Source organism: Delphinapterus leucas, chromosome 2, assembly GCF_059928025.1.
Source record: "Delphinapterus leucas isolate spDelLeu-1000000601 "Yukka" chromosome 2, BTC_Dleu_Yukka2, whole genome shotgun sequence".
Classification (NCBI taxonomy): Eukaryota; Metazoa; Chordata; class Mammalia; order Artiodactyla; family Monodontidae; genus Delphinapterus; species Delphinapterus leucas.
Genome location: NC_143130.1, coordinates 14,180,342 through 14,206,437, shown reverse-complemented (window position 1 = coordinate 14,206,437; position 26,096 = coordinate 14,180,342). Strand labels below are relative to the sequence as shown.

The 26,096-nt window shown below is 42.4% G+C and overlaps 1 protein-coding gene across 15 annotated transcripts in view; it reads right to left on the bottom strand.

The window, feature by feature from the left end:
* Positions 1-26,096, bottom strand: part of NEBL (nebulette) — a 368,320-nt gene that overhangs the window by 229,434 nt on the left and 112,790 nt on the right. For all 15 annotated transcript variants that reach the window (XM_089906438.1, XM_089906443.1, XM_089906435.1 and 12 more), the window contains exon 3: positions 13,849-13,933. In XM_089906438.1, the coding sequence (XP_089762564.1) occupies positions 13,849-13,933 (85 nt within the window). The remainder of the gene's footprint in view (positions 1-13,848; positions 13,934-26,096) is intronic.

Sequence of the window (26,096 nt, the reverse complement as noted above, 5' to 3'; positions counted from 1 at the left end):
TTACCTTGCAAGATAAATACCAGAATTTGTCATCCAGCACTTATTTACCACCTACTGAATGAAAGCCTACGAAGTTATTCTAAACCATAGAATATTTACCATGTCAAAGGTCTATTCAATGATAGTTTATGACACAAATGAATTTCTGAAGACCAAAAATCCACAATTTAAAATTTTAAAGTCAATTAATCAGGTTTATTCCCCACCACTAGTCACTGTTTCCCCTCTAATTTAAAGTTTCTCAGGGGGCTTCCCTGGTGGCGCAGTGGTTGAGAATCTGCCTGCTAATGCAGGGGACACGGGTTCGAGCCCTGGTCTGGGAGGATCCCACATGCCGCGGAGCAACTAGGCCCGTGAGCCACAAGTACTGAGCCTGCGCATCTGGAGCCTGTGCTCCGCAACAAGAGAGGCCGCGATAGTGAGAGGCCCGCGCACCACGATGAAGAGTGGCCCCTGCTTGCCACAACTAGAGAAAGCCCTCGCACAGAAACGAAGACCCAACACAGCAAAAATAAATTAATTAATTAATAAAGTGTCTCAGATTGATGTGTTTAATACCTTCACAAATATTTTCATTATATGACTTTATTTTTTTTCCCCAACTTACCCCTAATATCCAATTTTCTCCAAAAGTAACACTAAGTTTTGCTTCCCTATTTTCACAGCCACGATCCTGATTCAGCCTCCTCACTTCCTCACACTGGAGTTCTTTCATTTCTCCAAGCTTTGCATTTCATAAAATCCCTAGACCATGATTCTTCAACAGCTTTTTCACTACCCTGATTGAGGACCTCATCATTTCGTTCCAAAGCCTCTCCACCCTCCAGAGCACAGACTCCCCTGACCGACTGCCCACACCCTCCAGCTGATGACTTTCGGATGGAGACAGCTTCATGGGTTACGCTCATGGCTTCCTCGCGTCTTGCTCCTGTTCAGCTGTCTCTCTACAGTGCCATGTGCCTGCTCTCCAACACCTCCCCTGTTCCACCATCACTTCTTTATGTTGTCTTCCCTAGTATTTGTTGAAAGAACCTGTTGTTACGGAACCATGTCAGCACGTGCACATGTGAACTACCTTCTGAATTAGATTGTTCTTCAGAGGCAGAAACTATGACTCTTCTTCTGTGTGCCTCGTGGTATCTAATACATAGCCCCGAAACCAACTCTGCTCAATCGATGATTATTGATTGAGGGGTGAAGTTGTGGGTTTCTAGCATCGACTCGGATTGTATATATCCTGCTGTGGAGATAAAAGGTTCTCAGACAAGGCCTTTCTAATCAGAACAGTACTAAGGTTGTTGTCTATACAGGTACAATCACATGAGGAATGTAGGAAAACAGTCACTCAGTTCTGCTTTTCATATGAACTAGCCTTTGCTTCAGTTATTTTGACATTTTAGATAAAAGGACTGGGGAAGAAACCCTAAGTAAAGGGATAAATCTTAGATATCTGAAAAACACTTTCAGTTCTTGATTCTATTACAAATATTTATAAATAAACCAGAAGTAGCCCAAAGAATCAAGAATTCCAAAACATTTACATCACGTGTGCAAATCGTGGTTTTACTCCTGTCATTACAAACAACAAAATGCATTGTAACCTGAAATTCTCTCTTGTGTGTATGTATATACTGACTCTGTTACATTAAAGACATTTGAATTTGACCATCAGATTGTTGATTTTTCAAACCATTCTAGTCTTTTTCTGATCTACATTGATTTCTTTACATTCAGAATGAAATTGTGTGTGTTCGGTAGTGACACTGTGGTCTGAAAATTTCTCTTCATAAAATCTCCTCTAAAATGCAGACCTCACTAATGAACAAAAAGAGGAAAATAAAAAGCCATTTTGATATTAGAAAAATGTCTGTAAGAGTATCTGCTGAGTCAAACACCTAAATGTCGTAAAACTGAATTAAAGCATCCCTTCTCCTGTCTATGTTCCCTGGACTTGCATCCTAAACAGTGGCATAAGCTTTCAGAAGCCTGGCAGTAGCACACGACTCCAAGTATCCTGCCTGACAGACGGAGGTCAGTCCTTCTGAATGAGAAACCAGTGAATGGGGACCAATTTCCACATGGCACAATATCTAAGCTTTCCACAACCACGTGGGAAAGAAGTCCAAGGATATGGAAAAGTCTTGGTAAAATTCTGGGGAAAGACGCCAGGAGGGCTCATTATTTGAAGCAAAATTTGATGGAACTGGCTCTCAAACATTAACGTGTGTGAGACTTACATGGGGCACTTAATAACGCTGTGGATTTCTAGGCCTCCCTCTTAGTGAGTCTGGGGCCAGCTCCACAAATAAGCATTTTCCACATGCACACCAGGTAACTATGATGTGGGAAACCACAATTTTGAGAGACAATGATCTACAGGAAGCACCTCATACATCTTTTTCCTTTAAAGTCCTTTCAGTACTATCCTCTCTAGAGGTCTTCAGGCATCTCTGAGGAAAAGTTGGAGAATTAGGCAGTAGGTCATTTAATGGAACAAAAAGAAGGAACGTCAAGATCCTACTCCAAATTCTTAGGTTCTTCCTGACATGAGAGCAGCACCTATGCTCTCGACCCTACACACCCACAAGCAGATAAATGACAGATTGGGGGGAGGAAGTTCAAATGCAGCTGCAAACAGTCCCTGAGCTATGTACACACACACACACACACACACACACACACACACACACACACACACCCCTTAGTTCTTTGAGTCTTCCCAGCACAAAGCCTAGTACATGACATAAAATAGACATCCAACGAACATTTGCTAAAGACTAAATAACTTTAGAGCAGTGAGTCACAGGAAATCCACCTAATAAGTCAGCAGGGAGATTGCAGCCTGGCCATATTGGCCTAGTTAGCCCCACAAGACTGAACTGAGAAGCCCCAGTGTTACTGGCTGTGAAAGAAGTAAAAGAATGGAATGCTAAATACATACAAGCAATTATGTCTCTAAGTCATTGTTTTCTTTCTTCTCACATATACCCACCAATACATAGATAATAAATAGAGATAGACAGATATAGACAGATAAATAGATAATTGCATAAAAATGCATTCATCCCATCATAGACATCTTTTAAATTATTTTAACCATTTTTCCCCTTTGTTTGGCTCACCATGGATAAGCCCCCAGAACAAATAAATGCTAACACCCTAGTGCATACTACTTCATATTTTTCTCCCCACACATATAATCTTAATCAGACATATGCAAATACATAGATATGCACACACATGCACAGAGGGAGAGTTTTGTAATTTATACACTTTTCTGTGTCTAAATTTCTCACTGAGTAATACCACATGGACATCCCAAAGGCATCTGGTTTACCTCTATCTCATTCTTTTTAATGGCTGCATAATATTCTGTGGTCTGGGTTATCATAATTTATTCTACTATTTGTTGATGGGCTTTCATTCAGTTTCCAGCTTTTGCTGCTACAAACAATGCTGACCTAGAGATCCTCGCCCATGTGCCTTATATGCTGATATTTCTGTTTCTACAGGAGAAATCTCCAGGAGTGGAACTGCTGGATCAAAGAGGACGTGTATTTTTAAGGTTTAACAGTTGTCACTAGATTGCCTTCTTTAAGGCAGTAACATTTCATCACGTTTCCAAGACAGTTAATATTTTAATCAAGATGAATTTGTGCTTAAAAGGCAGGGAATCCATAACCTCTGTGCCAATCCTCTAGCCTCTGCTAAACCTCTAAGTTCAGCCTATTTTTCTCTGCTCCTCCCACTGGCTGACCTGACCACACCTTCTAAAACCTGGGACTCTGATGACCTTTGCTGACCCATGAACTCCCTGCAATTATATTCTAAAGTTGGCATATTTTTGCTTTTGTACCTTTTCCAAAGGAGAAGTTCAATGGCTTTCATCAAACTTCCAAAGGGGTCCATGACCCAAAAAGGGTGAGGAGTCTGCAGGATAACAAGAGGATTGGGACATTGCTGATGACGTGATTTAATTCTCCTGATGATAACCCCCCCCCAAAAAGTGGATTTTATTGGAGAAGGTTTCCTGTGTCCATGAAACAATCAAAAACATTTTATCCACATTATCTTAAGAAGGAGCAAACTCTACAAAAAGTTTACAAAAGGGCACGGGTGCTGGGGAGTTATTTCCAAAACCAGTTAAAAGATCATTTCTTCCCCAATACATAGTTTCTCAGAGCAGCTGGTATTTGATCTATGTAAAGGGAAAGAGAGTCATTCTGGGCTTCCATTCGCAGAACGGGTAAACATTTCAGCGGGGAATGAGAGGGGAAAGCTACATAGAGCACAGACAAAAATAACTGTTTGCAGAATTGGGGAGAATATCTTTTGAGGAAACTCAATAAACACCTCTAAGTCAGAGGTCGTGTTCCTCCCCAACGCTGCTGGCTTCTGTCCACACACACCTTCACCCCAAGAGCAGGCAGTATCTGGCCAAAGGAGGTATTCAGTAAATGTAGATTAAACCAATAAATAATTGAAGCAGCGTTATACAGAATTAAATTACAAGAAGTACATGTGGGTCCTTAAATGAGATTTCTTTGCTAGTAAAGGTCTGAAATCAAAAACACCTTGATTTTTCTTGATTTGTAATTAATGTCAAGAAAAACTTCGAAAAGCATCTGTCTGCTTTGCAATAAAGTATCTAATTCTTCATTCCCATAAGACTCCTGGTTTTCATGAAATTATTTTCTTTGTTTCTACTTCATTTCATACATTATCACCCTTATCATCAAATGGTACAAATATAGTCCTGACAATTGCTTAGCCTGGTTATTAAGTAATAACTGTTACATTAATCAGATCTCTAGCTTCTAGTTTAAAATTTAAAACAAAGGATAAAGAAAACAGCTATTTAAAAAACATTAAATTAATTAAGAAACTACAGAGAGAGTAAGGCCCATCAAAACAGGTAAAGTTTTAACGACGTCTCTGCTCGTTATATTGTGAAATGAGTAATCTGCCCTCTGGAATAGGTGATATTTTGAAAAAGACCTCATTACCTCACTTCCAGAAATAATACCATCTCTGTTACACTTTTTCACCTTAGCTATTTCCTAAAACATATGGAATGACTAAAAGACACAGGAACTGCAGAGCTAATTTACATGATGGGAACTAAGATTGCAAATGGTCCAGCTGTTTCAGTGTCCGGCAGTGAATTAAATCATACTTAGCCATCGATAACAAAAGAGAAAAGATACTTCACGTTTTCTCAGTCTTTCAGATTTTCAAGGAGACTATTTTCTGAACATTGTCTCTCCAAGTTAGCTTTATTATATTATTATATGTATGTATATATATAAATATATGTATGTGTGTATCTGGATATTATACACAGATGTATATACATGTGTAAACATATACGTACAATGTGCGTTACATGCATATACACACATACAAACATTTTATATGTATTATATGTAAATATATATATAGTATATATACATACCTAAGACTTTAAGCGATATTCCTGTAGAGAATAAAATCTTCTAGAATGAAAAGTTCTCTCAGAGCCTTGGAGATTATCCAATTCTAAGGAAATCTTGCAAAGTACATAGAAGAAACACAGTTAAGATGTACTTTCATTTTAATTTTTATAATTTATAAGCATTATAGCCATTCTAGAGATAAAGAAAAAAATCTGTATAAGGGCTCTAAGATTGTTTGTTTAATTAAAAATAGGATAGGAACCTTGGTTTCGCTATTCTTCACATCTTTAGTTTAAGTAATGTGAAATTTGGTATATTTAGTTGCTTGGGCTCTAAAAGTACCGCACGCTTAGGAAGCTAAATCTGTAGCTTGTTCAACCTCCCTTAGAAGATATCTGCAGATTATAGATTCCCTTGAAATAAAGCCAATTTCATATAAACGGGAACTCAGAGTGTCAGTCAAACGGAGCTTTGACTTCCCTACTAGTTAGGATAAAGTTTGTGTCACCTTAATTTCTGATTTACTATCATCCTCATCCTTGACTTCACCAGAAATCAAGAGAGCTGAGGAGGGATGAAGGGAGGGAGGGAAATTCTAATTGCTCTCCTCACCCTTTAAAAAGTACAACCAATATTTTCAGAAGCTTAAGTAGAGATCTCATTTCAGAACACAACACAGGGCTTCCCTGGTGGCGCAGTGGTTGAAAGTCCGCCTGCCGATGCTGGGGACACGGGTTCGTGCCCCGGTCCGGGAAGATCCCACATGCCGCGGGGCAGCTGGGCCCGTGAGCCACGGCCGCTGGGCCTGCGCGTCCGGAGCCTGTGCTCCGCAATGGGAGAGGCCACAACAGTGAGAGGCCCGCGTACCGCGAAAAATCAAAACAAAACAAAACAAAAAAGAACACAACACAATGACTGTTGCAAATGGAAGCTTTTTTAAAGAATGAAGCCATCATAGTCATCTTTCTGCACAGAATTTCTCGAGCCAGTTTCCACCTGTACAGGCCCATGGAGAACTCCGGCGGGAGGTCCTCCTGAAGACAGCGGACGCTATAAGCAAAGTTCTGAGATAACACGAAATGATAATTAGACCAAATAATTTCTGGCAAAAGAAAACACAGGTACTTGACAGGAGTTGAAAGATTCAGCGCACTAATCAGACCTACTGTGTGCTGCTGGCTACTACCAAGAGGACTTTTCTGAATCCGATATTGTACTATAAATTTGGTTTCGTTGCCTGATTCCACGCTAAGGCAGTGACCTCGGAGGGAAGCAAGGGTGAAGCGCTGGACCCAGGCCCACGTTCCCTCATTCTCTCCTCCAGCTCGTCTGACCTCGGTGGCCTCTCCCTGTCCTCGCGCTCGCTGGGCCCCTGCTGGAATCCCTGACGAAGCCTCTGGCTGGTGCCCTCACAGTGCCTTCTCCCCTGGCTCAGAAGGGCACCTCTCGCCGAGGTCCCACCGCTCCTCCCTGCCGCTCACCACCTCTGGCTCCCGGGGCCCATTATTCCTCGGTGGCACTGCCCCAGCCAGCTCCTCAGCGAGCACCCTCAGCATCGCTCTACTGCCTCTGCGCCGGAATGTCTGACCCCTTCTGCGCCACATGAGGGACTAAACTCCGGTTCTCTCCCTGCCCGCAGGCACACCGTGGAGCTGGCAGGGGCCGGCAGGATGCCTCGTGCGGTGGTCGTCTCTGCTTCTCGCTGCTCTCCACCGACCTGCCATGCCTCCCCCATCTTCCCAATGAGAGACTCCCACCGGAAGAGACGGGGCAGGGGCACGTTTCAGTCTCTGATTTTTTCCTGCCTTTTTTCTACAAGTTACCATAGCCAGAAGGAAGGATAGGCGTCCCCTTCACCTGGGACCATATTCCCTCCTTCTCAAAGTGGGGTTCACTCTTCTCCCTCCTCTGGAGCCATAAGTGTGAGGTGGTAAAGCAGAACATGATTTATAGACGAGAAAGATGAAAAACACATTAATTTCGTATTTTTAAAATAGTCTCTTCATCACAGCTGTTGTATCCATGACCCCAGAGCCACAAAGAACTGACAGGCTACATATTCGAGTGCCTGATTAAAAGGACGAGTAATCTGGCTGTGGCCCACAGAATAATAACAAGTAGCCCATGGCCTGCCCACCCAGACTACAGCACCTCCACCCTCTACCACCGGCTGTGGGCACGATGGGCAGGGAGGCAGGATGAGCTGGGAGGGCACCAAAGAACCACTCTGCTGGGACTCCGAGAACAGATGGAAAGAATATGGGTCATTTCAGAAGGGTTAGGAGTAGAAAACCAGGCCCCTGTGATGAAAGGCTCTAAAACTCCATCATGACACAGCAAATCAAAACATCTTGGTTATTTTGCTGTCTGTCACTCCTGACATTTTTGCCTCTTACATCATTTTATCCAGAAGTAAAACAGAAAAACAACCTGACTTGTGGGAGATGGTGGGGGTTAGAGTTAACATCTGCACAGCATGTTCTGTTCCCTGGAAGAAATGTGCCACATCAAGTGAATTAATATTTCTCCTTTGAAGTACTTATTCACATTCAGCCCTTCCTATACGTGAAACATAATCTCTCATCACTTTCACTGCCTCAAAACCTTGAAAAGAAACATGCTGAAGCTTCTCCCTGTGAACTTTTACCTTTACATACATGAGAAAGCGCTTATTGTGAGAAATAAGAAGCATCACCCTCGGATCAAAATACGGCATCAAATGGTGAAAAATCAAAAGATGGGAACTATAAAGCTGCCAAAATTAGGTTCAAAGAAGATGGAAAATTAAAAAGCAAATATGAAAGCCTTCTTGTCCGAGATCAGTGGAATATAAGAATGACCAACGAAAAACTATCTGGAGAGACAGTCTTCCTGTTTAGAAGTATGAGGTTGTCGCATGAGATAAGGGATGGTAAGAGGACCCAGCAAGGAGCAAAGAATCGTCAGCTAAGATCAGGAAATCGGAAAAAAAAAGATATGCATTTAGAAATGGGATCCACAGCTAGGCAGGATGCAGCAGGCCACTCTGAGATCCCATTATGTACCTGTCTGCAGAAAAGCACTCAGGCCTCCAACTCCCTGAAAATGTTTTTAAACATAATTAAGATACACACAGCTCTCTCTCTATAGCTCTTGTCACAGTTGCAATTTTGCCTATGTTCCTTAATTTTTTATTATCGCCCTCTCCCCCACTAGACCATAAATCCCCTGAGAGTGAAGGTTTATATGATTTTGCTCACTACAGCATCCCCAATATCTAGCACAGAATTTGGCATATCATTGGCTCTGGGTGGCAAATGAAATTCAGGTCAAATTTATGATCGGGTTGGGGCCTCTGGGATGAGATTTGACACATACACAGAGGATGCTCTCCAAAGGAGCTCTCCAGTCATCTTTAGACAATTACTGATGTTCCCTCGTCGTGGATCTGTTGCTTTGAAGGAAGTCAGTCCTCAGTGATACCTTATTCAAAAGCAACTGCCACCTGAGAGGAGTCCTGCTTTAGGTAATAACTGAACACCATACTGGCTGGTTAGATGACAGAGAACAGAGAGAAAAAAACCCTGAAAATGGAAGACAGAATGAGGAGGTACAGAAAGGTACCTAGGGCAAGCCAGGAAGGGAATGCTGGTCACAGCCCTACCTCCGTGACCTTCCAGAGGTTTATATTAGACATGTGTCTTCATTCCTCCCGCAGATATGTGTAACTATTACGTTTCCCTATAAAAAAACCATGTCAACTTCTCACCTTACTACTGTCATATATCCTGTTCCCTGTGCGCCATGTTTTTTATGCCCCCAGAGAAACGTGGAAGATTAAAAAAGAATTAACATAGGGCTTCTCTGGTGGCGTAATGGTTGAGAGTCCGCCTGCCGATGCAGGGCACACGGGTTCATGCCCCGGTCCGGGAGGATCCCACATGCCGCGGAGCGGCTGGGCCCGTGAGCCATGGCCGCTGAGCCTGCGCGACCGGAGCCTGTGCTCCGCAACGGGAGAGGCCACAACAGTGAGAGGCCCGCGTACCGCAAAAAAAAGAGAAAGAATTAACATAGATTACCAAATGAAAACTCAAGATTCCAGAATAATCTGTATTCGATCCATCACAATTTTCAATTTCATCTTATCAGCACTCATAAATCATACACACTCCATTTAAGAACCCAGGGAGCCCCAATTCTCCATTATTTTCAGCAGGATTGCAAACAGCTAAGCCAATCACATAAACAACCAAGTGGGAAAGCTAGCTAATGTTTTGTCTTTCAGCAGTGCTTTTCAGAACTCTGGCCTACAGAGGCCCAAGGCTTCCTAAGACATTCATCCCAAGGCCCTAGAGGGGGAGGATGGGGAGAAGCAGGGGAAACACCCCCTCCCCTTGCTAAAGCTACAATGGCCCTGTTTTGCTCTCTTTTCTATGAAGGCTTCCCCTCAAAATTCCATTTGAAGAACAATTTCCCCAGCTTTATGAAGTCCATAGACTCCTGATGGAAAGTACTCAAAGCATGTGCGCCGTTTCTGCCACAGCCTGAAAACAAGAAACACTTTCTACAACATCATGTGAAAATAATAAGTTTAAAAACTTTCTCTCCTAAGGGGGTTTTCACCTCACTTAAGCTTTTAAAGTTTAGGGGCTGCCCAACTTACAAAGAGTTTGTGTTCCAGCAGTTTAGTTTACCAGGCAAGGCTTTGGAACTCAAGGCTCACCTCCCCACAAAAACAAGGACATCACACTGGTCCCGAGGCACGCAGTGAAAGGCCGATGCCCCACGGATGAAGTACAATGTTACTAATACCACTAGAAGGAAAAGTCTCCACTTTTGCGCCTTACGGTATGGGCCACTGTGGGCCAGTGGAGGCACCTAACCTCCAGTTATGCTATTTCTTTGAAGCAGTTCATCCTGTGAGATGCGATGGAAAGGGAGCTAGTGAAGAAGGAATGCTTCCCCCCCCCCGCCCCCGCTTGTCCGCAGCGTTCCAGAGCCATCCACAGCCAGCACGGTCAGTGGCTGCCCAAGTGGACAGGCACCAGTTATGTGCAAGCTGGATAATGCCTGTAAGCCACCGCCTATCACCAGTTCTGAAAAGCTAACTCATGGTTTCCTTGTTTATTCTCCGGTATTTCGTATCATTTTATTATGACAATCGGCACCTAATATAGATCCCAAAAAAGCTTGAGAGGATCTAACACTCAGGCAAAAAAAAAAAAAAAAAATGCTGGCTATGTTCATAACCCTCTGAAAAAGAAAGAGACCGAGACAGAGAAGAGAAAAAAGGAAAAGATAACAATATGTTAACCATAAATAACTTCCTAGGTTGGACTGAAATTTTATTTTTGTTTTCCCTTCATTTTGGCTCATTTGGTAAGCTAATGAACTAAAAGAAAAAATAGGAGTTTTAACCAAACAATTCTAAAGGATTTCAGAATTTCAAAACTCGGAGTAATGAAGAGATTTGGCTCATTTAGCATCACAGGTTATCAAAACAAGTAAATAAAATGTTAATAGTCAATCTTCCACCAAAACTGTTGAGCTGTTCAGAATTCTTGGTATCAAAACTCAAAGGGAATGCTCTACCACAGAATCAAATCATTTAATATGCTAACATTAAATGATTTGCCAGTAATGAATACTACCATTAGGGTAGATATCTTTCCATGTCTTTGCAAAGGTAGAAACACTCTAGAAGTATTTTAATCGCTCATGGAGAAGGAGAAGGAGAAGAAGGAGGAGGAGGGGAAAGAGAAGAAGAAGGGGGAGGGGAGGAAGGGGAGAGAGAGGACTTCTGCCCCTGAGAGGAGTCCTTCTACCTTTACATACACTGCCCTATTGGCTTGTACTGAAAGTATCTGTTTACACATCTCCTTTTCTAGGTGCTCTCTGAGTAATGTGACCAGAGTACTGGTTGAGATTGTGGACACTTGGGGCTCACAGATCTAGGTTCTATTCCAAGTTCAATTCCTTGCTAAGTTTGAAAGGGTGAGTTCTCTAAACTCTCTAAAGGTTGAATGCTTCATCTAAATAGGGATAATAATAAATACCTGTCTCATAGGGCTGTTTGAGAGGAAATGAAATAGTACATGTAAAATTATGTGCCCTGAATACAGCAAGATTGACGATAACGATGACGATAATGATGATGATGGTGATGCTTTTCCCTCCCCTGACACCTAGCACAATTCCTTGTACATAGTAAGTAGTCAACACGTGTTTCTTGAATTGAGTTGAATCTCCCCATGCCATCTGTCTGATGAAGTCCTACATTTTCTTTCTGAAGGAGATGATTTTTGAGCAAAATTTTACAGAAAATCTGATGCCTTCACCTGACCACTGCTTGGAGACCCCATAGCGCGTTGTGCCCCTCTATGAACTCCTGTCCCACGAGCCCAGAACCATGTGTGTGCTCTGTCTTCTGAAGTTCACAGCTTGCTACCTACCTGAGAGAGACTAAAATCAGCCTTTCATGAAACAGTGACTCCTTTTTTTCTTTGCCTTTCCAGAGGTCAGGTGTGTGGTGGGAAAACAATAAATGCTTGTTCCTGGACCAAGGAGACGACACCTATAACCACTAACTGAACCCAAAGGGAGCGGTGTGCTCTCTAAAGGAAGGAGATAAGGATTCATATCAGATCCTCTGTCAACCTTCAAGGCTCCACTCAGACCCCCCCGCCCCAGCCGCCAGCATGAAGCATAACCAGGCCAACCCATACTTGCCCCCCCCATTTCTGAGTCCTTATTTTAAATTAAACATATTTTAATTTAATGGGGGGGTGGTATGTTAGTCCTGTTTCCTCAGACACCCCGTGAACTCTGTGAAGAGAGGATTAACTAATTATAAATTCTATTGCACAGAACAAGGACATGTAACAGGCAGGAAACAGATATTAGATTGCTTGATTTAGTTCTGTTTTCCAATGTGCTCGAAGTACTTCTCCAGAATTACCTAATTAATCCTAACTTGATGAGAAGAAAGGCATATTGGAGCTGCACAGACAGGAGCCAAGTCCTGGCACCCTCCGCGGTGTGAATGAGCAAGGGGTGTTCTTGCTGGCTCTGCAATAGTGCCTCTCTTTGGCCGGCACTCAATTTTTTGAACTAATAGCTTAGCACACGGAAAATTAGCATTTTACATAAACCGAAAACTAACTGCCAACCAAGTCTTCATGGCGTTGTTAACCAACAGTAAACCCTACTCGGAGTTTTTTTCCTCTAATTAAGTGGACTGGGAAGTGGTCCCAAGTCCTCCAGAAAGAGGATGGAGGGAACTACCATCTCCCCTGTGATCAGATAAACCCGCGTGGAAATAATTAGATCCGTTGCAACTGAAAGCTGACTACTCTCATTACGAACAGCTACAACTGACATTTTCAAAGAGTGTTAGCTAGACACCTCCCTCCTTCAGAAAGTCTACTCTTCTCCTTTTTCACATCAAGGATTCTCAGGGACCACGGTACTCATAATCAGCCTCCACAGTCATACAATCTTTTTTTTAACTTTTCAAAATGCTTTCACGCCTAACTACCTATTTGACACCTGCAGCCACCCTCAAGACAGGTAGACAAGATCAGATAGACTGTCTCACTTTACACCAGCACAAAGAATCCCAGTGGCTGGCCCAAGGCCACAACCAATGAACAGTGGAAGGGGGACCTCAACGCAGCCTTCCCTCCCCGCTACTCAGCGTTACTTTACCCCCCCGCTGACCAGTGGGCTGCCACGCGGCTGCTCGGCACACACGCTGAGGACTGCTCGGCAGTCCTACACCGTGGCCGGCAAGATAACTTCTCCGAGAGAGAGCACCCTAGGTTTCTCAAGAAGAGACGGGGTGTCCCTGAAGAAAACAGTGTCATTCAAATCCCTAGTCTTAACCGATGTGTTTCGCCATACTGAAGGCACGTTTCCATCCAAAATGGTTGACTGGGAGCCAATCATGGTGTTCTAATCTTTGTTCATGCTGTCAGTGTGACATATGAAAGAAATATGAATAAAGTGACAGGATGAAAACAAAGCTAGTGGCTGGTGTGAGATACACAGACAGGGTGTTAGCCCCACACTCACTGCAATTGGGTCAAGTTAACACCTCTTTTTTCCCCTACATATGCAGTGTGGAAAAGCTATTTATAAAATGTTTTTAAATATTTAGGACCAAATAAATCAATATTGTTGGGAAACACTTACTCTGACCAGAACTCATTTACTCGCCCTAGTCCCATGTGGATAACAGAACCGAGAATATCAGGGTGATCCAAGACCGGGAATAAAACAGACATTCAGCACTTCTGCCCGGACTGCCCACCCAGGCCCGCTTTCAGTCTGCACACCGGCTGGTGACCTGGCATGAGCAGTACGATGACTGAAGAGCGGCCTTGTGAATAATATTTAGAACGAATGTAACAAAAATAGGCCTTTCAGAAATTACCTGACTCTGCAATTCACTTTGCTGTTTCAGGCGAAGATTTTCGGGTGTATCTGCCACCGTGGTGAAGGACTGCTTCGGGTAGTGTCTGTGGAGAAAATTTTTTTAAGAACATAATTAAAATACTGTGACACAAAACAATACTTTAACACCAGTTGTTTTATTCTTCCCTTCTGTCCCAGTGGAAGAGGTGTCTCTCCTCTTAGCCAAGGTCACCTCTCTGTCATTATTCTGGGTCCCAAGCCCTCCTCCGTTCTCATGACCCTCTATGACCCACTTATCCCCACTGTCTCCCAAAATTTCACCCTACGCTTCTCTATTCTATGAGCTACATCCCGTCAGCATCCAAGCGCACTCAAGGCTCCCCTGGCTTCTATCCCCCCCTCCACCCACACTACTCTAGCATGAGGTCCTAGAGTCTGTTCTCTCCTTCAGCCAAACTTCCTTACAAAGAGGACTAAGCTCTCTGTCTCTGCTCATCTCTTCCAGCTCTCTCCTCAATGCTATGCATTCTAGCTCCTGTTTCCAGACGTTTCTCTGGTTAAAGCTGTAATGGCTTCCTGCAGCACAGAGGAGCCAACAGACATCTTTTGGGCTTCCTCTTGCTTAGCCTCTCCTCCGTCCTCTTCCTCGGTGTCTTTGTCCCCACACACTCCTGGCCAGCTTCCCCCCTTCTAGCTGTTCCTCCTCTGTCTCCTGGGGGCTCCTCTCTGCCTATCCTCCTTCAGGGTTCTAACAGGCTTTCTTCTCTTCTCAGCGTACGCCTGGGTGATCGCCGGGGTGATCTCACTCATTCCCACAGCTCTGGGTACCCGCTCTATGCATGCTGATCACTTCCAAATCTACATCTCTAGCCCAGCTTTCCCTCCTGAATTTCAGAGCCACTGGCACTTCCACTTGTGCATACCCCATATTCACCACACATTCAGTCTGAAATCCAACAGTCCATCATCCCACCACAATCCCACAATGATTTTTTCCCCGTGTATTCTCTTTCATTAATTACTGCCCAGTTGCCCACACCAGAAACCTGGGAGTAATCTTGACTCCGCACACATCTAATCAGTCCATCACCAAGTCTATTGATTTTATCTCCTAAACATGTCATGATTATATTTACTTCTCTCCGTCTCCACTGCATTTTTTCATTTTAGGCCACGTTTATCTTTTAGATAACTACAACACTTGCCAGTCTGGCCCTTCTAATCCGACTTGGCAAAGCAAAGTTTCCACAATGCCAACCTGATCACCTGACTCCGCTGAGTAAAACCTTTCCATGGCTTCCCATTGATCCAAGAGAAAAGTCCAGCCTCCTGTCCCCCAATGCCCCCTCGATGAGCCTTCTGCAGACTTCTCGCTCACATCCACACTCTGGCTGAGAAGTTCACCCCTCTCCTTCCCACCTCTTCCCCTGCATGCTTTTCCCTGGCCTGGAACACCCCACTTCTCTGGCTAACTCCTCTTTATCTCTTAGGTCTCACCTTCGATTACACTTTCTCCAGGAAGCCTTTCTGGTCTCGCAAACGTGTCCTAGAATGTACTTTCTGTCCCATTATAATTTTTTTCGTATTCATTTGTATGTTCCTATTGACATGTCTCTGTCTCACAGTACAAGGAAAGTTCCACGGCCGCAAGAACAGGCTATCTTGTCCCTTGTCAGAGCACATTCAGCACCTACCAGCATCTGGCTCATATGACTTCAATAAATATTTGTGGAAAGAAGAATAGAAGGGAGGGAAGGAGGGAGGGAGGGAGCAGGGTAGGAGAAAGAGGGGAGAGAAGAAGCCATATGACCACAGTGCATGTCAGGCTACAGAAAGCTTCACCGCATTACATCATACATAATGACATATATGCAAACACACAAACCCTCCTGGTGGTGAAGTGATGGCGTCTACTCCCATGTGTGGTTAAGAACACCAGCGACTGCCTCTGCTCCCCATGCCCAGCCAGCACGGAGGGTACATCTCTGGCTGCTGTGACTCTATCACCACAAAAGCTGTGGAGCTCAGAGCCGTCCCTCAAAGAGCCCCCACTCCCTGTTTCCTTCTCCCTGGCCCCTCTCCTTGGTGATGTCCACCCTCCAAATCTTCCTGTGGTTTCTCAACAGTCCTCTAAGCCTCACTATTTCACCATAATTTTCTTGCCTTCTTAGAGCAGATACAAACCTGATTTAAATTTTTTCATGATAACTCAGGGTCATCTAAATAGACATTATCAGATCATGAAACAAAGCAGTAGTGCTTTCAACATTTACAAAGTTTGGGATGGCCTAAATCCCATGAGATCGTTGCGCTTTTATGTCTGTTGGACTGGCAAAGAGATCATTTCTCACACACAGCAGTTGGTCTTGCACAGCCTTCTTCCCTTCTGGTTTCCTTCTTCTATCCCAGGGTAAGCAACTAGAGAGTAGTCAAGTTTAGTGAAATGTTGGTAAAACTAGAGTTACTGGGTCAAGTGAGGAAGTTGTAATAGGCAAGGTATCTCCCTCTCCGTATCCTGAAGTCATAGACTTCGTGTCAGCCGCACACTATGGGGGCTACTTCTTTTTCTTTTTAATTTATTGAAGTATAGTGGACTTACAACATTATATTACTTTCAAGTGTACAACACAGTGATTCGATATTTTTATAGATTACTTGGGGGCTACTTCTGAACTGTGCTCCAGACAGGTGAAGCTGGACAGACAACTTCAGTGTGTTTCAGAATGTTTGAAACTCAATCTTGGAAAGCTGAACTTCACTGGACTTTAAAATGTAGGCATTATGTATGTATTGGTATACTTTAAAGCTAAAATAACAAATTAGCACTTTTTTCTTTCAAAATACATTCTGTGGAATAAAGTTTCACAGAGATTTTCAGGATTTCCACAATGTTTAATTCAAAAATGTTATGTATGTATTTTAACTACTTTTGAAACTGTAATTAAAATCTACTCTCAAACATGTTACAGAAAGTTTAACCCGTTGAGACTGTACTATACTAACTTGCAGGTTAACTCAGTTTAGGGGCATGCTTTGAGGGGACAACCTTCTCCTGCCATTTACGTTTAATTAAAAATTATGTTTAAAAGCTAAAAATTACATTTTAAATTAAACATAAATTAAATATTAAACAGAATTTTTAAGTAAACAAAATTTAAAAATTAAACAGAATTTTTAATTAAACAGCATTCTAAGATGGAAAATTGAACTGTTGTGGGGGGGCAGGACATTCAATTTGCAATTGCTTCTCTGTATGTACATGAACTTGGCCCACACCAGGCAAAAATAATGTCTACTTGGATACTAACAAAACCTCACTTGCCACTCATATCTCCCATTCTAAAGTTATCATTTCATGAAAATAATCTATTCCCACCATTTGATTTTATAATGAGAAAAGGTGATAGATTTGAACTTACAAAATACATGCATATAAATAAAACACCACTTTAACACGTTTGATATTGGGAGCCCATACTAAGTTCTATTTGGAACAAAGTTTTACACTGAAAAGAAAAACAAACTGAAAAGCTTCTGCTTTTTTCTTTCTTTCTTCCTTTTTAGAGGACATACTCTGCTCACGTGACGGCCAAAGCAACAAACTTACTTACATGCTGAGCAATTATACTGAGGACTATAAACAGATTGTAATACTTTGCACTTTTTCCAATATCCTTCCCAATCCTAAAATTTAATGATTTTGTAATAATGGGTAACATAACTTTCTCTGAAGATGCATAACAAGAAGGAACTATCCAGATTTTTGATCCAGAAGAAAAATTCAACTTAGTATTAATAACCACAATAAAAAATGCCGAGGAAAGGAAGAATTCATATCTGAAACTACTAGGAGTCATGAGCACTACAATGGATTAAAACCTAAGGCTTTGGGGACCAAAGTTATCTTCAGAGCTAGCAAAATTCAAGTGAAGGACTTCCCTGGTGGCGCAGTGGTTAAGAATCCGCCTGCCAATGCAGGGGACATAGGTTCGAGCCCTGGTCCGGAAAGATCCCACATGTTGCCCAACAACTAAGCCCGCGCGCCACAACTACTGAAGCCCACACGCCTAGAGTCCGCGAGCCACAACTACTGAAGCCTGCACGCCTACAGCCCGTGCTCCGCAACAAGAGAAGCCATCGCAGTGAGAAGCCCACGCACCACAACAGTAGCCCCCGCTCACTGCAACTAGAGAAAGCCCACGTGCAGCAACAAAGACCCAACGCAGCCAAAATTAAATAAATAAATAAATTTATTTTAAAAAAAAATTCAAGGGAATAGGGTCTTGGGAAAAAGTGCCTAACAATCAAAAGAGAGTGGAATCGTCTCATGAGTTGGAACCATGAGACACAGAAGTAGTAAATGTAATTACAGTCATGGCAGCACACACTATTTACATAAAAAATAATAATTACAACATCTGGAGAAACCTAATGAATTTTGCCAAACTGGACACATCTGAAAATCCTGGATCTCTCAACATCATGTCCACGTAGCAATGTCCATCTAAACTAATCTGACGATATTCTGCTCTGAAGTCATAGTCTCAACTCCCACCCACTCACTGCCCCACCCATAAAAGAAAAACAGACCCAGAAATAAACTGAGGGCTCAGTGGTCCCTCATGGGATCATAGGCACAGAGAAGCAAATCATTTTAAAACTAATTGACGGTACCATACAGTTAATTCTAGCTCTACACAAATACTGCATTTAAATGATTGTAGAAGTGTAGACACTTCCTAAAATAAGTGTCTTGAAAAGAAAGCTCCAGGAAAGATGATTTCTTCACTAGGCTTAGAGGAAGAAGGACATTTTCTCCTTGTCCATATTAGGGGACAGAACTTGGGGCATAAGGCACGGGGGCATGAAAAAACACATGTTGAAAAGGAATCAGGAAAAAAGTAAAAAGAAAAAAACCCAAAAGATGGGGTGGATAAATTGGTACATTAAAATATTTCCTGGATAATAAAATATAATCATGGAACTATGACAAATAACACATTGGGAGGTGGTGGAAAGATCTGAAGAATATCGTGAAATGTTTAAGCATCAGAAACAGAAGCCTCTTAGCTGAAATATGCAGGAATTGGACGAAGCGTATGTGTCAAGATTAGGCTGACAGCTGCAACAAATCCAGATTTCGATGAAATGCTACATTAAAGATAAATAAAAAGAGAAAGAATCAAGATAATCACAGAAGACTACAACTGAAACAGCAAAGTTAGGTCACAAGAAGAGGGCTTCCCAATTTTTTCATCCCTGTGAGATTCAGTTGACAAGAATACAGGAAAAGTTGTATGTAAACCAGGAGACCAGAGCTGGGCGGAGCGAGGAAAGCAGTGTAATAAGCAAATGGCAACCTCCACAGAGATAGTAATGAGACAGAACACTATCAGAGAAGAGCAAGAATCCAGAACCTCTCACTTTTTATCCAGAGCCCAGGGGTCACGAGAGCACTGGAGCCAAATGGCCTGGGTCTGGACCTGGCTTTTCCACCTACTGTGTGTCTTTGGCAGGTTTCTTAATCTCTCTGGCCTCAATTTCCTCATCCGTAAAATCAACACAATGATAGCACTTGTTACGCTTGTTGCAAAATGAACACCTGTAAAGCATTTCAGTGTCTGGCTCATCAGGCACTCAATGAAATATCTATTATTAATAACAAAAAATGTTATCATTACTATTATTTCTACTATTACTTTCTCTTTGCTTTACTGCAAAGTGACTTACCCTCTGTGTCTCATTGCCTTCATCTATATAGCCTCTTGCTAGAAACACATGAAAGAGCTTTATAAATGGAAAACTACTCTAAGTGTGAGATATGAGCAAACCACTTAGCTATATAAAGCTAAGATCGTTATGAATTTATTTATTGTAAACCCTGTAGTAATACAATGGTTCTCAACCACTGTCCCTGGAGGATAGCTAGCAACAGGCGATGTCAGGAGACATTTTTGGTTGTCACAACCGGGCGAGGTGGTGAGGAGACAGATGCTATTGGCATCTAGTGAGCAGAGGCCAGGGATGCTGCTTAACATCCTGCAGTGCACAGGACGGCCCCCACTCCAAAATATCTGCAGTGCTGAGGCTGGGGACCCTACACAATAGATCTCTAACATTATAAGAGGCCACCAAGTTTAAGACTGCTAGCTGTTTCCAACCGCTAGCTGTTTCAAGATTTTCCAAGAGATCTTCCAGAAAAAGACCAGAGATCTTTTTTTTTCATTCTCCCCTGCCTGGCAAAGTCAAATGGCCTGCCGTCTCCCTCTAATCCTGAGCCACAGTGTGGGTCAATGACGCCTGTCTGAGTCTCCTCCTCTCCAGCACTTAAGTCTACCCACCCTCTCCAGTTTTCTGTTTCTCTGACCACTGTTACAGTTCTACTCAAACTAGAACATCTGAGAACAGAACTCAGGTGTCAAAAGCATTTATTATTATAGCATTATTTACTGATGGGCCCTGTGCAGAAAAGAGTAAATAGAGCAGGCCCAAATGCTATCTATGAAAAGCCAGCTTTCCAGGTTGGCCCTTGGCTAGTGTCTAAGAAATTGGATTCTGGGAGGGTTCCCAGCATCCCTAGTTGATAAGGGTGGAGCACTGTGCCTAAGCTGTTTGTACAATCAATAAGGTTGATGCAGAACACTCGCTCTCCTTCCGGGAGTCTGGAATTTGGGTACATGCCAGGCAGAAGAGCCCCCCGGTAAGAACCCTGGGAGCTGAGTCTCTAACGAGCTTGAGTGGTTGGCAACATCTGACACGTGTTGTCACAGCTCATTGCTGGGGGAGCTAAGTGTGTCCCACGTGACTTTCTGGGAGAGAACTCTGGAAGCCCATGCCTAGTTTCTTCTGGATTTTGCCCCATGCGCCTTTTCCCTTTGCTGGTTTTGCTTTGTATCTTTTTGCCATAATAAATCATAGTCACAAGTATGACTCTAGGCTGAGTCCTGGGAGGCCTCCTAGAGAATCATCAAACCTGGGGGCAGTCTTGGGAACCTTAGGCCCTCTCCTGCCTACCAACTTATCATTCATGAAAGAGGAACTGTATTAACATTTTTAGTATATTATCTCCTTTAAGAAAATGCAACTTTATCTCTTAAGAACATTGAAAAGGCAAAAGTTCTGACCTCGCGTTATTAAATTGACTCTTCAGTTCTGCCTTTCTGAGTCAGGTGAGGGCCTGATGACTTTTCTTTGGACCATCGTTTTATGCTCTGATTTTACCCAAGGAAGTAATTTTACCCAAGGGTCAAGATCATAACTATATTGGATAGTGGGGAGATGATAGAAGGTTTGAACACAATTTTAAGTATCTCCCAAATTAGAACAACTCCATTTTGTAGCAATAATGATTGTTTCACATCATTCAAAATTATCTTTAAAAAGTGAAAAATAAAACATTTTAAAATAACCAGGCCCTGAGAGAGATTACCACCACCAGGGTCGTCTATGAAGCTGCTTATAAAGGATGCAATGCAGCAAAAAAGAAAATCATTCCAGAAGGACAAGCTGAAATGCAAAAAGGAATGGTAAGCAAATAAAATGCTAAATGCAATGCACCACACACATGCATACGCATACACACACCCACATACACACAACATTGTATGGAAAAAGACAGATCTAAAACATCTGATAGTAAAATGAGAAGGTAGCATGAAAATAAAGCATTCTAAGGTCCTTCTGTTCTTCATGAGAAAGGTTAAGACATTACTGAATTTTAAACTGTGCTTAAATAAATGTGATAAAATTCTAAGGGTAACCACAAAGAATGGAAATATAACACATAAATTCAAATCCTATAAAAGGGAAAAATCAATTTTTTTAAAAGTGCCAAAACTCTAACTCAATAAAATTTTAAAAAAGAAAGAGAATAGAAACAAAAAGCAGCGTAGAATAATGAGACAAATAGAAATTTAACAGCTGGGAGAAACAATTCAATAATCACAAAAATGTAAATGGGTTACATCTGCTAGCTAGAAGATCAATATATAGTCATATTTTTTAACTCCACTATAAAATAGCTATATTAAAATGAGACAAAATATACTTTTAAAGTAAAGGCATTATTAAGAATAGAGACACTATAGGGGCTTCCAAGGTGGCGCAGTGGTTGAGAGTCCGCCTGCCGATGCAGGGGACGCGGGTTCGTGCCCCGGTCCAGGAGGAGCCCACATGCCGCGGAGCGGCTGGGCCCGTGAGCCATGGCCGCTGAGCCTACGCGTCCAGAGCCTGTGCTCCGCAACGGGAGAGCCCACCACAGTGAGAGGCCCACGTACCGCAAAAAAAAAAAAAAAAAAAAAAAAGAATAGAGACACTATGTAGTGATGAAGGCTCAAGTCACCAAAAAAGCATCATCTTAAATGTAGATTTTAAAAAATATGTGTGTGTGTATATATGTATACACATATATATAAGGAGAGAGGGAGAAAGACAGAGAGAGAGAGATTGTGTGCACATGCATGCAACACTGATGACAGGGAAAACTGGCATATTCACCAATATGGTGAGAGATTTCAACACCCCTCTCCCATGTATCGCTAGGTCAAGCAAACAGACACAAAATGAATAAATATATCAAATATGTGAAATACGGAATTTGTGACAATAACACTAGTAATGTCTCTCCACAGGGCAGTATTCAACCTATTTAATAACCAGCACATCATGGACACCCACCAATCAAAAGGGGTCTCAGAGCCGGCCCAGCCATGAACCACTGGCAGGACTCACCAGTGTGGACTGAGGACCACCAGTCTGCCTCCAAGGCAGGAAAAAGCAGGATGCCAACGTGAGCCATTATGGAATGACAGCAGAATCGTGAAAAGAAATGAAAACTGTCTCAGTTGTAATATCAACTCTTCATACGTGTATCCTGCCCCATCGTTTAGAGCTTCCCTGAGGTTGGCTGCTTTGGAGCCCAAATGTAGTAAGAAAAGGAAACAGCATGAAACTGGGGTGGGGACAGAGACAGGATGAGAAGGGAGGGGAAGAGAGAAAGAAAGACTTCAACCCAGGCTGGGATCTGCCAACACACACTAAACATGAGAAACAACTGCTAGACCTCCATGAAGAAGACGCATCCAGCAGGAGGGGCCCAAGGAGCCCCGTGCTCTGCACAGAAAAGTTTCTAAAGGCAAAGGAGCAACAGGGACAAACGCAGCACAAGGACACACAGGCCAGGCACAGCTCTGAAGACTAGATCAAATCAGACCTACTCATGAAGGGATGGGGTCTCAGGGACGGTGAGATGGAGCTGCTTCAGACAGAAATAGGAACTGGTACATTTACATCTACAATGTGCTGTGCTCCCTCCAAAACTAAAATGTTAACAGATTTGTTTAAGGAAGACCTCCTCCATGGCCGAAAAAATCTGAACTGAAGCCAGCTCCAAACTGCCACGGGCCTTCCTTTGTAAATGCTTTTGCTGCCTAAGCACACTTTGCCAGACACATCAGGGAGTTTCTCCTACCATTTTCTTTCCCACCTGGAAATCTCACGGGGCCTGAACACCCAAAGCCACGCACTGGGCTTCTTTACCTGGTTCTTCAAGGGCAAAGCATGTAGGCGCTCACATTCCTAGTCTCCATTTATACTTCTTTCTCCAAAAGAATATCCTAAAACTCACGTTCATTGTATTGGAAGGTTTTTGTTTGTTAAAGAGCAATAATGGGAAATGGCATATGAGGTAAGAGAAGGAGAAAACCTGGAAGTTTTTTTCCTTTGAATAAAAGTTCCTGGGAAATTCCATACCTATTAATAATTTGCAAAAACCATCCTACTTTGGTTATCCTTTCAGACGTGTAAAATTGTATAAATTAGGAAATTCTCATAGCAAATGTTTTAAGACCTAGATGATAACACTGAGTAAAAACAATTCCACATTATTTCTACTAATATTCCAGTGTGAGCGCTGTCAGGGAAATTAACATCTAATGGGTAGAAGCGTTTTAAGATAATATCTTTTTTACACATTGGGGTCAATCTGGGCATTTTCTACCTAATATAACTCCTTAAGTAAAAATTTGTTAGTGTATGATTAACACTATTCAACATCAGCAAAAGACATAATTTTACTCATGATATTCTTCCAGTATCTTCGAGTTTAACATGCTTCTTTCACTCTCTTGCTATGTCATTGATGTGATGTCTCTTCATAGATTTCTCTCCCCAGCTGTCATCTCGTTCTTAATTCTACCACTAATCTTCCCTGCAGCACCTCCATAAACAACTCCCATATAATGCCACTGGTTGCAAAACATCAATTTTTATGATTTAAAAGAAGACGGTGAATTAGAGCAAGTAAATGGGGAGTGCTCTTCAGAAAGGAGGTTTACGAGAGCCGCTGGTAGATCACATAAAAGCGAAAAATGGATTATGATAATGTAGGCCTCCCGTACATGAAATACAAGCCCAGCTGAAAGGAGGTACAGAAAGCAAACCCCCGGCTCTCTAAAGGGCAGTCAATAACCTAACGATTTACCAAATTCTCTTTCTGTCTGTAAGGGTCAAAAACTTGCCACCCTCTGAATTACTTCCTCGGCGGGACTCCATCGTAACCTCTATCGTGTGTTTACAAAAGAGGCCATGATCAAAGGGATTACACAGAAAACCGACCACACTATGAAATGCTTATCAGCTATTGGAACATGTCACCTAGATTTTGAATTACTCTGTAAAAGGTATTTAATACACACACACACACACACACACACACACACACACCAGATGCTGTTTAAGAAAAATATGAGCTGGTAGAGGAGAGTCGTCTGTGCCCGATGCTGTTGCCGACATTGACCGTGGGAATGTATAAACAGGGGCACACGTGCAGCTGGGCAGCTCTGTGATTCGGGCCCAGGAACCACCAAAAGGTGCTGGTGACCAGAGCCAAGAGAACGCACGCAGATCTGGGACTCAAGCATCTGAGGCATTACCACAGTCTGAAAAATATTAAAAGCAAAGTTCCTAGGAAAACAGAACATTAGAAACACAAGAAAGATCACATTATCTTCCTTTACTAAAAATAATAATAAACATAGTACCTACAGCAAATACTCAGTATCCGTAAAAATAATTATTTAAAGCCTAAAGAAAGAGGGGGAAGCATAATTCTGTTTTTTAGAAAGACCTACGCAAACCTAAAAATGTGATATTATACCCAGCTGTGCATTTTGGGTAAAAATGTTATAGCCTCACAGAAAAATGTGTGGCCAAAAATCAAATCAAATCAAATAAATTGTGGGAAACTAAGAAGAAGAGCCACTACCACTGGCATACTGGTCTATACTTCTTCGCCCATGTGTTACCGCCCACGTTCAGGGCAGACATCACTAATTCACACCACTCCTCCTGAAGGGTCCAGGAAAGACCCAACGTTCTTCTCAACACAGCACTCCAGGCAACCACCGCCAAACATCCTGGGCCACAGGCTAAAATCTCCTTGCCCTCCACAGACTCTACTTATTTGACAATTTGCAGATCAGTTGTTTCCTAACTTTACAGGCTATGAAAGTAATATCAAGAATCTAAAAGCTATTTAGCCATCGGCCTCCACTATGCAATTAGCGATATATTCTGGTGGAGCAGAGGAAGACTTCAACATACGTCAATTTGTTCAGTGCCAAACTGTGTACAATAATTCATTTGATATGGTTTCAGAACAGGCAGACTGGGGGAAAACAAAGGAAACTGTACCAAAATTAGCATCTTTTAGACCAGTGTGGGTCAGAGAAAAGGAACCCATAGTAGACAACATCACCAACTACTTACGGTGGCCCTGCCTGTCCCCCTCTAAGCAAGTCACATTCCTTTCCTGGGTACCTCAGGCAGAGTCTAACCACAAAACAGATCAACTCTTCTTTAAATGTACTTTTTTCTGGCTACTGATTATACAGTAAACGAAAACCCAATAGGCCTATACTGCTGCTGTGTTCAGTGCCTTGGATGAAGAGAAGGATGTGCAGCTTGAACCCTTTTCCATCACAGGTTAATGACACAGGGAGAAAAGAGGGACTTTGTGGAAGGTCTGAATGAAATGCTCTATTTTAAAAGGAATACAGCTATTACCTTCAAAATTGTACATATTTGCTTCAATATGTTTGACTCAAGTGGCAAACCAAGCACCTCCCACCCAAAGTCCAATGGAAATACTTTTTAAATGTACATAAACACATATATAATAAATACATATATAAACATACAGAGAGAGAGAGAGACAATGTTAGTTGTTTAAAAGCACTGACTGTAGAGAGGAAAAATTAAAGACACCTT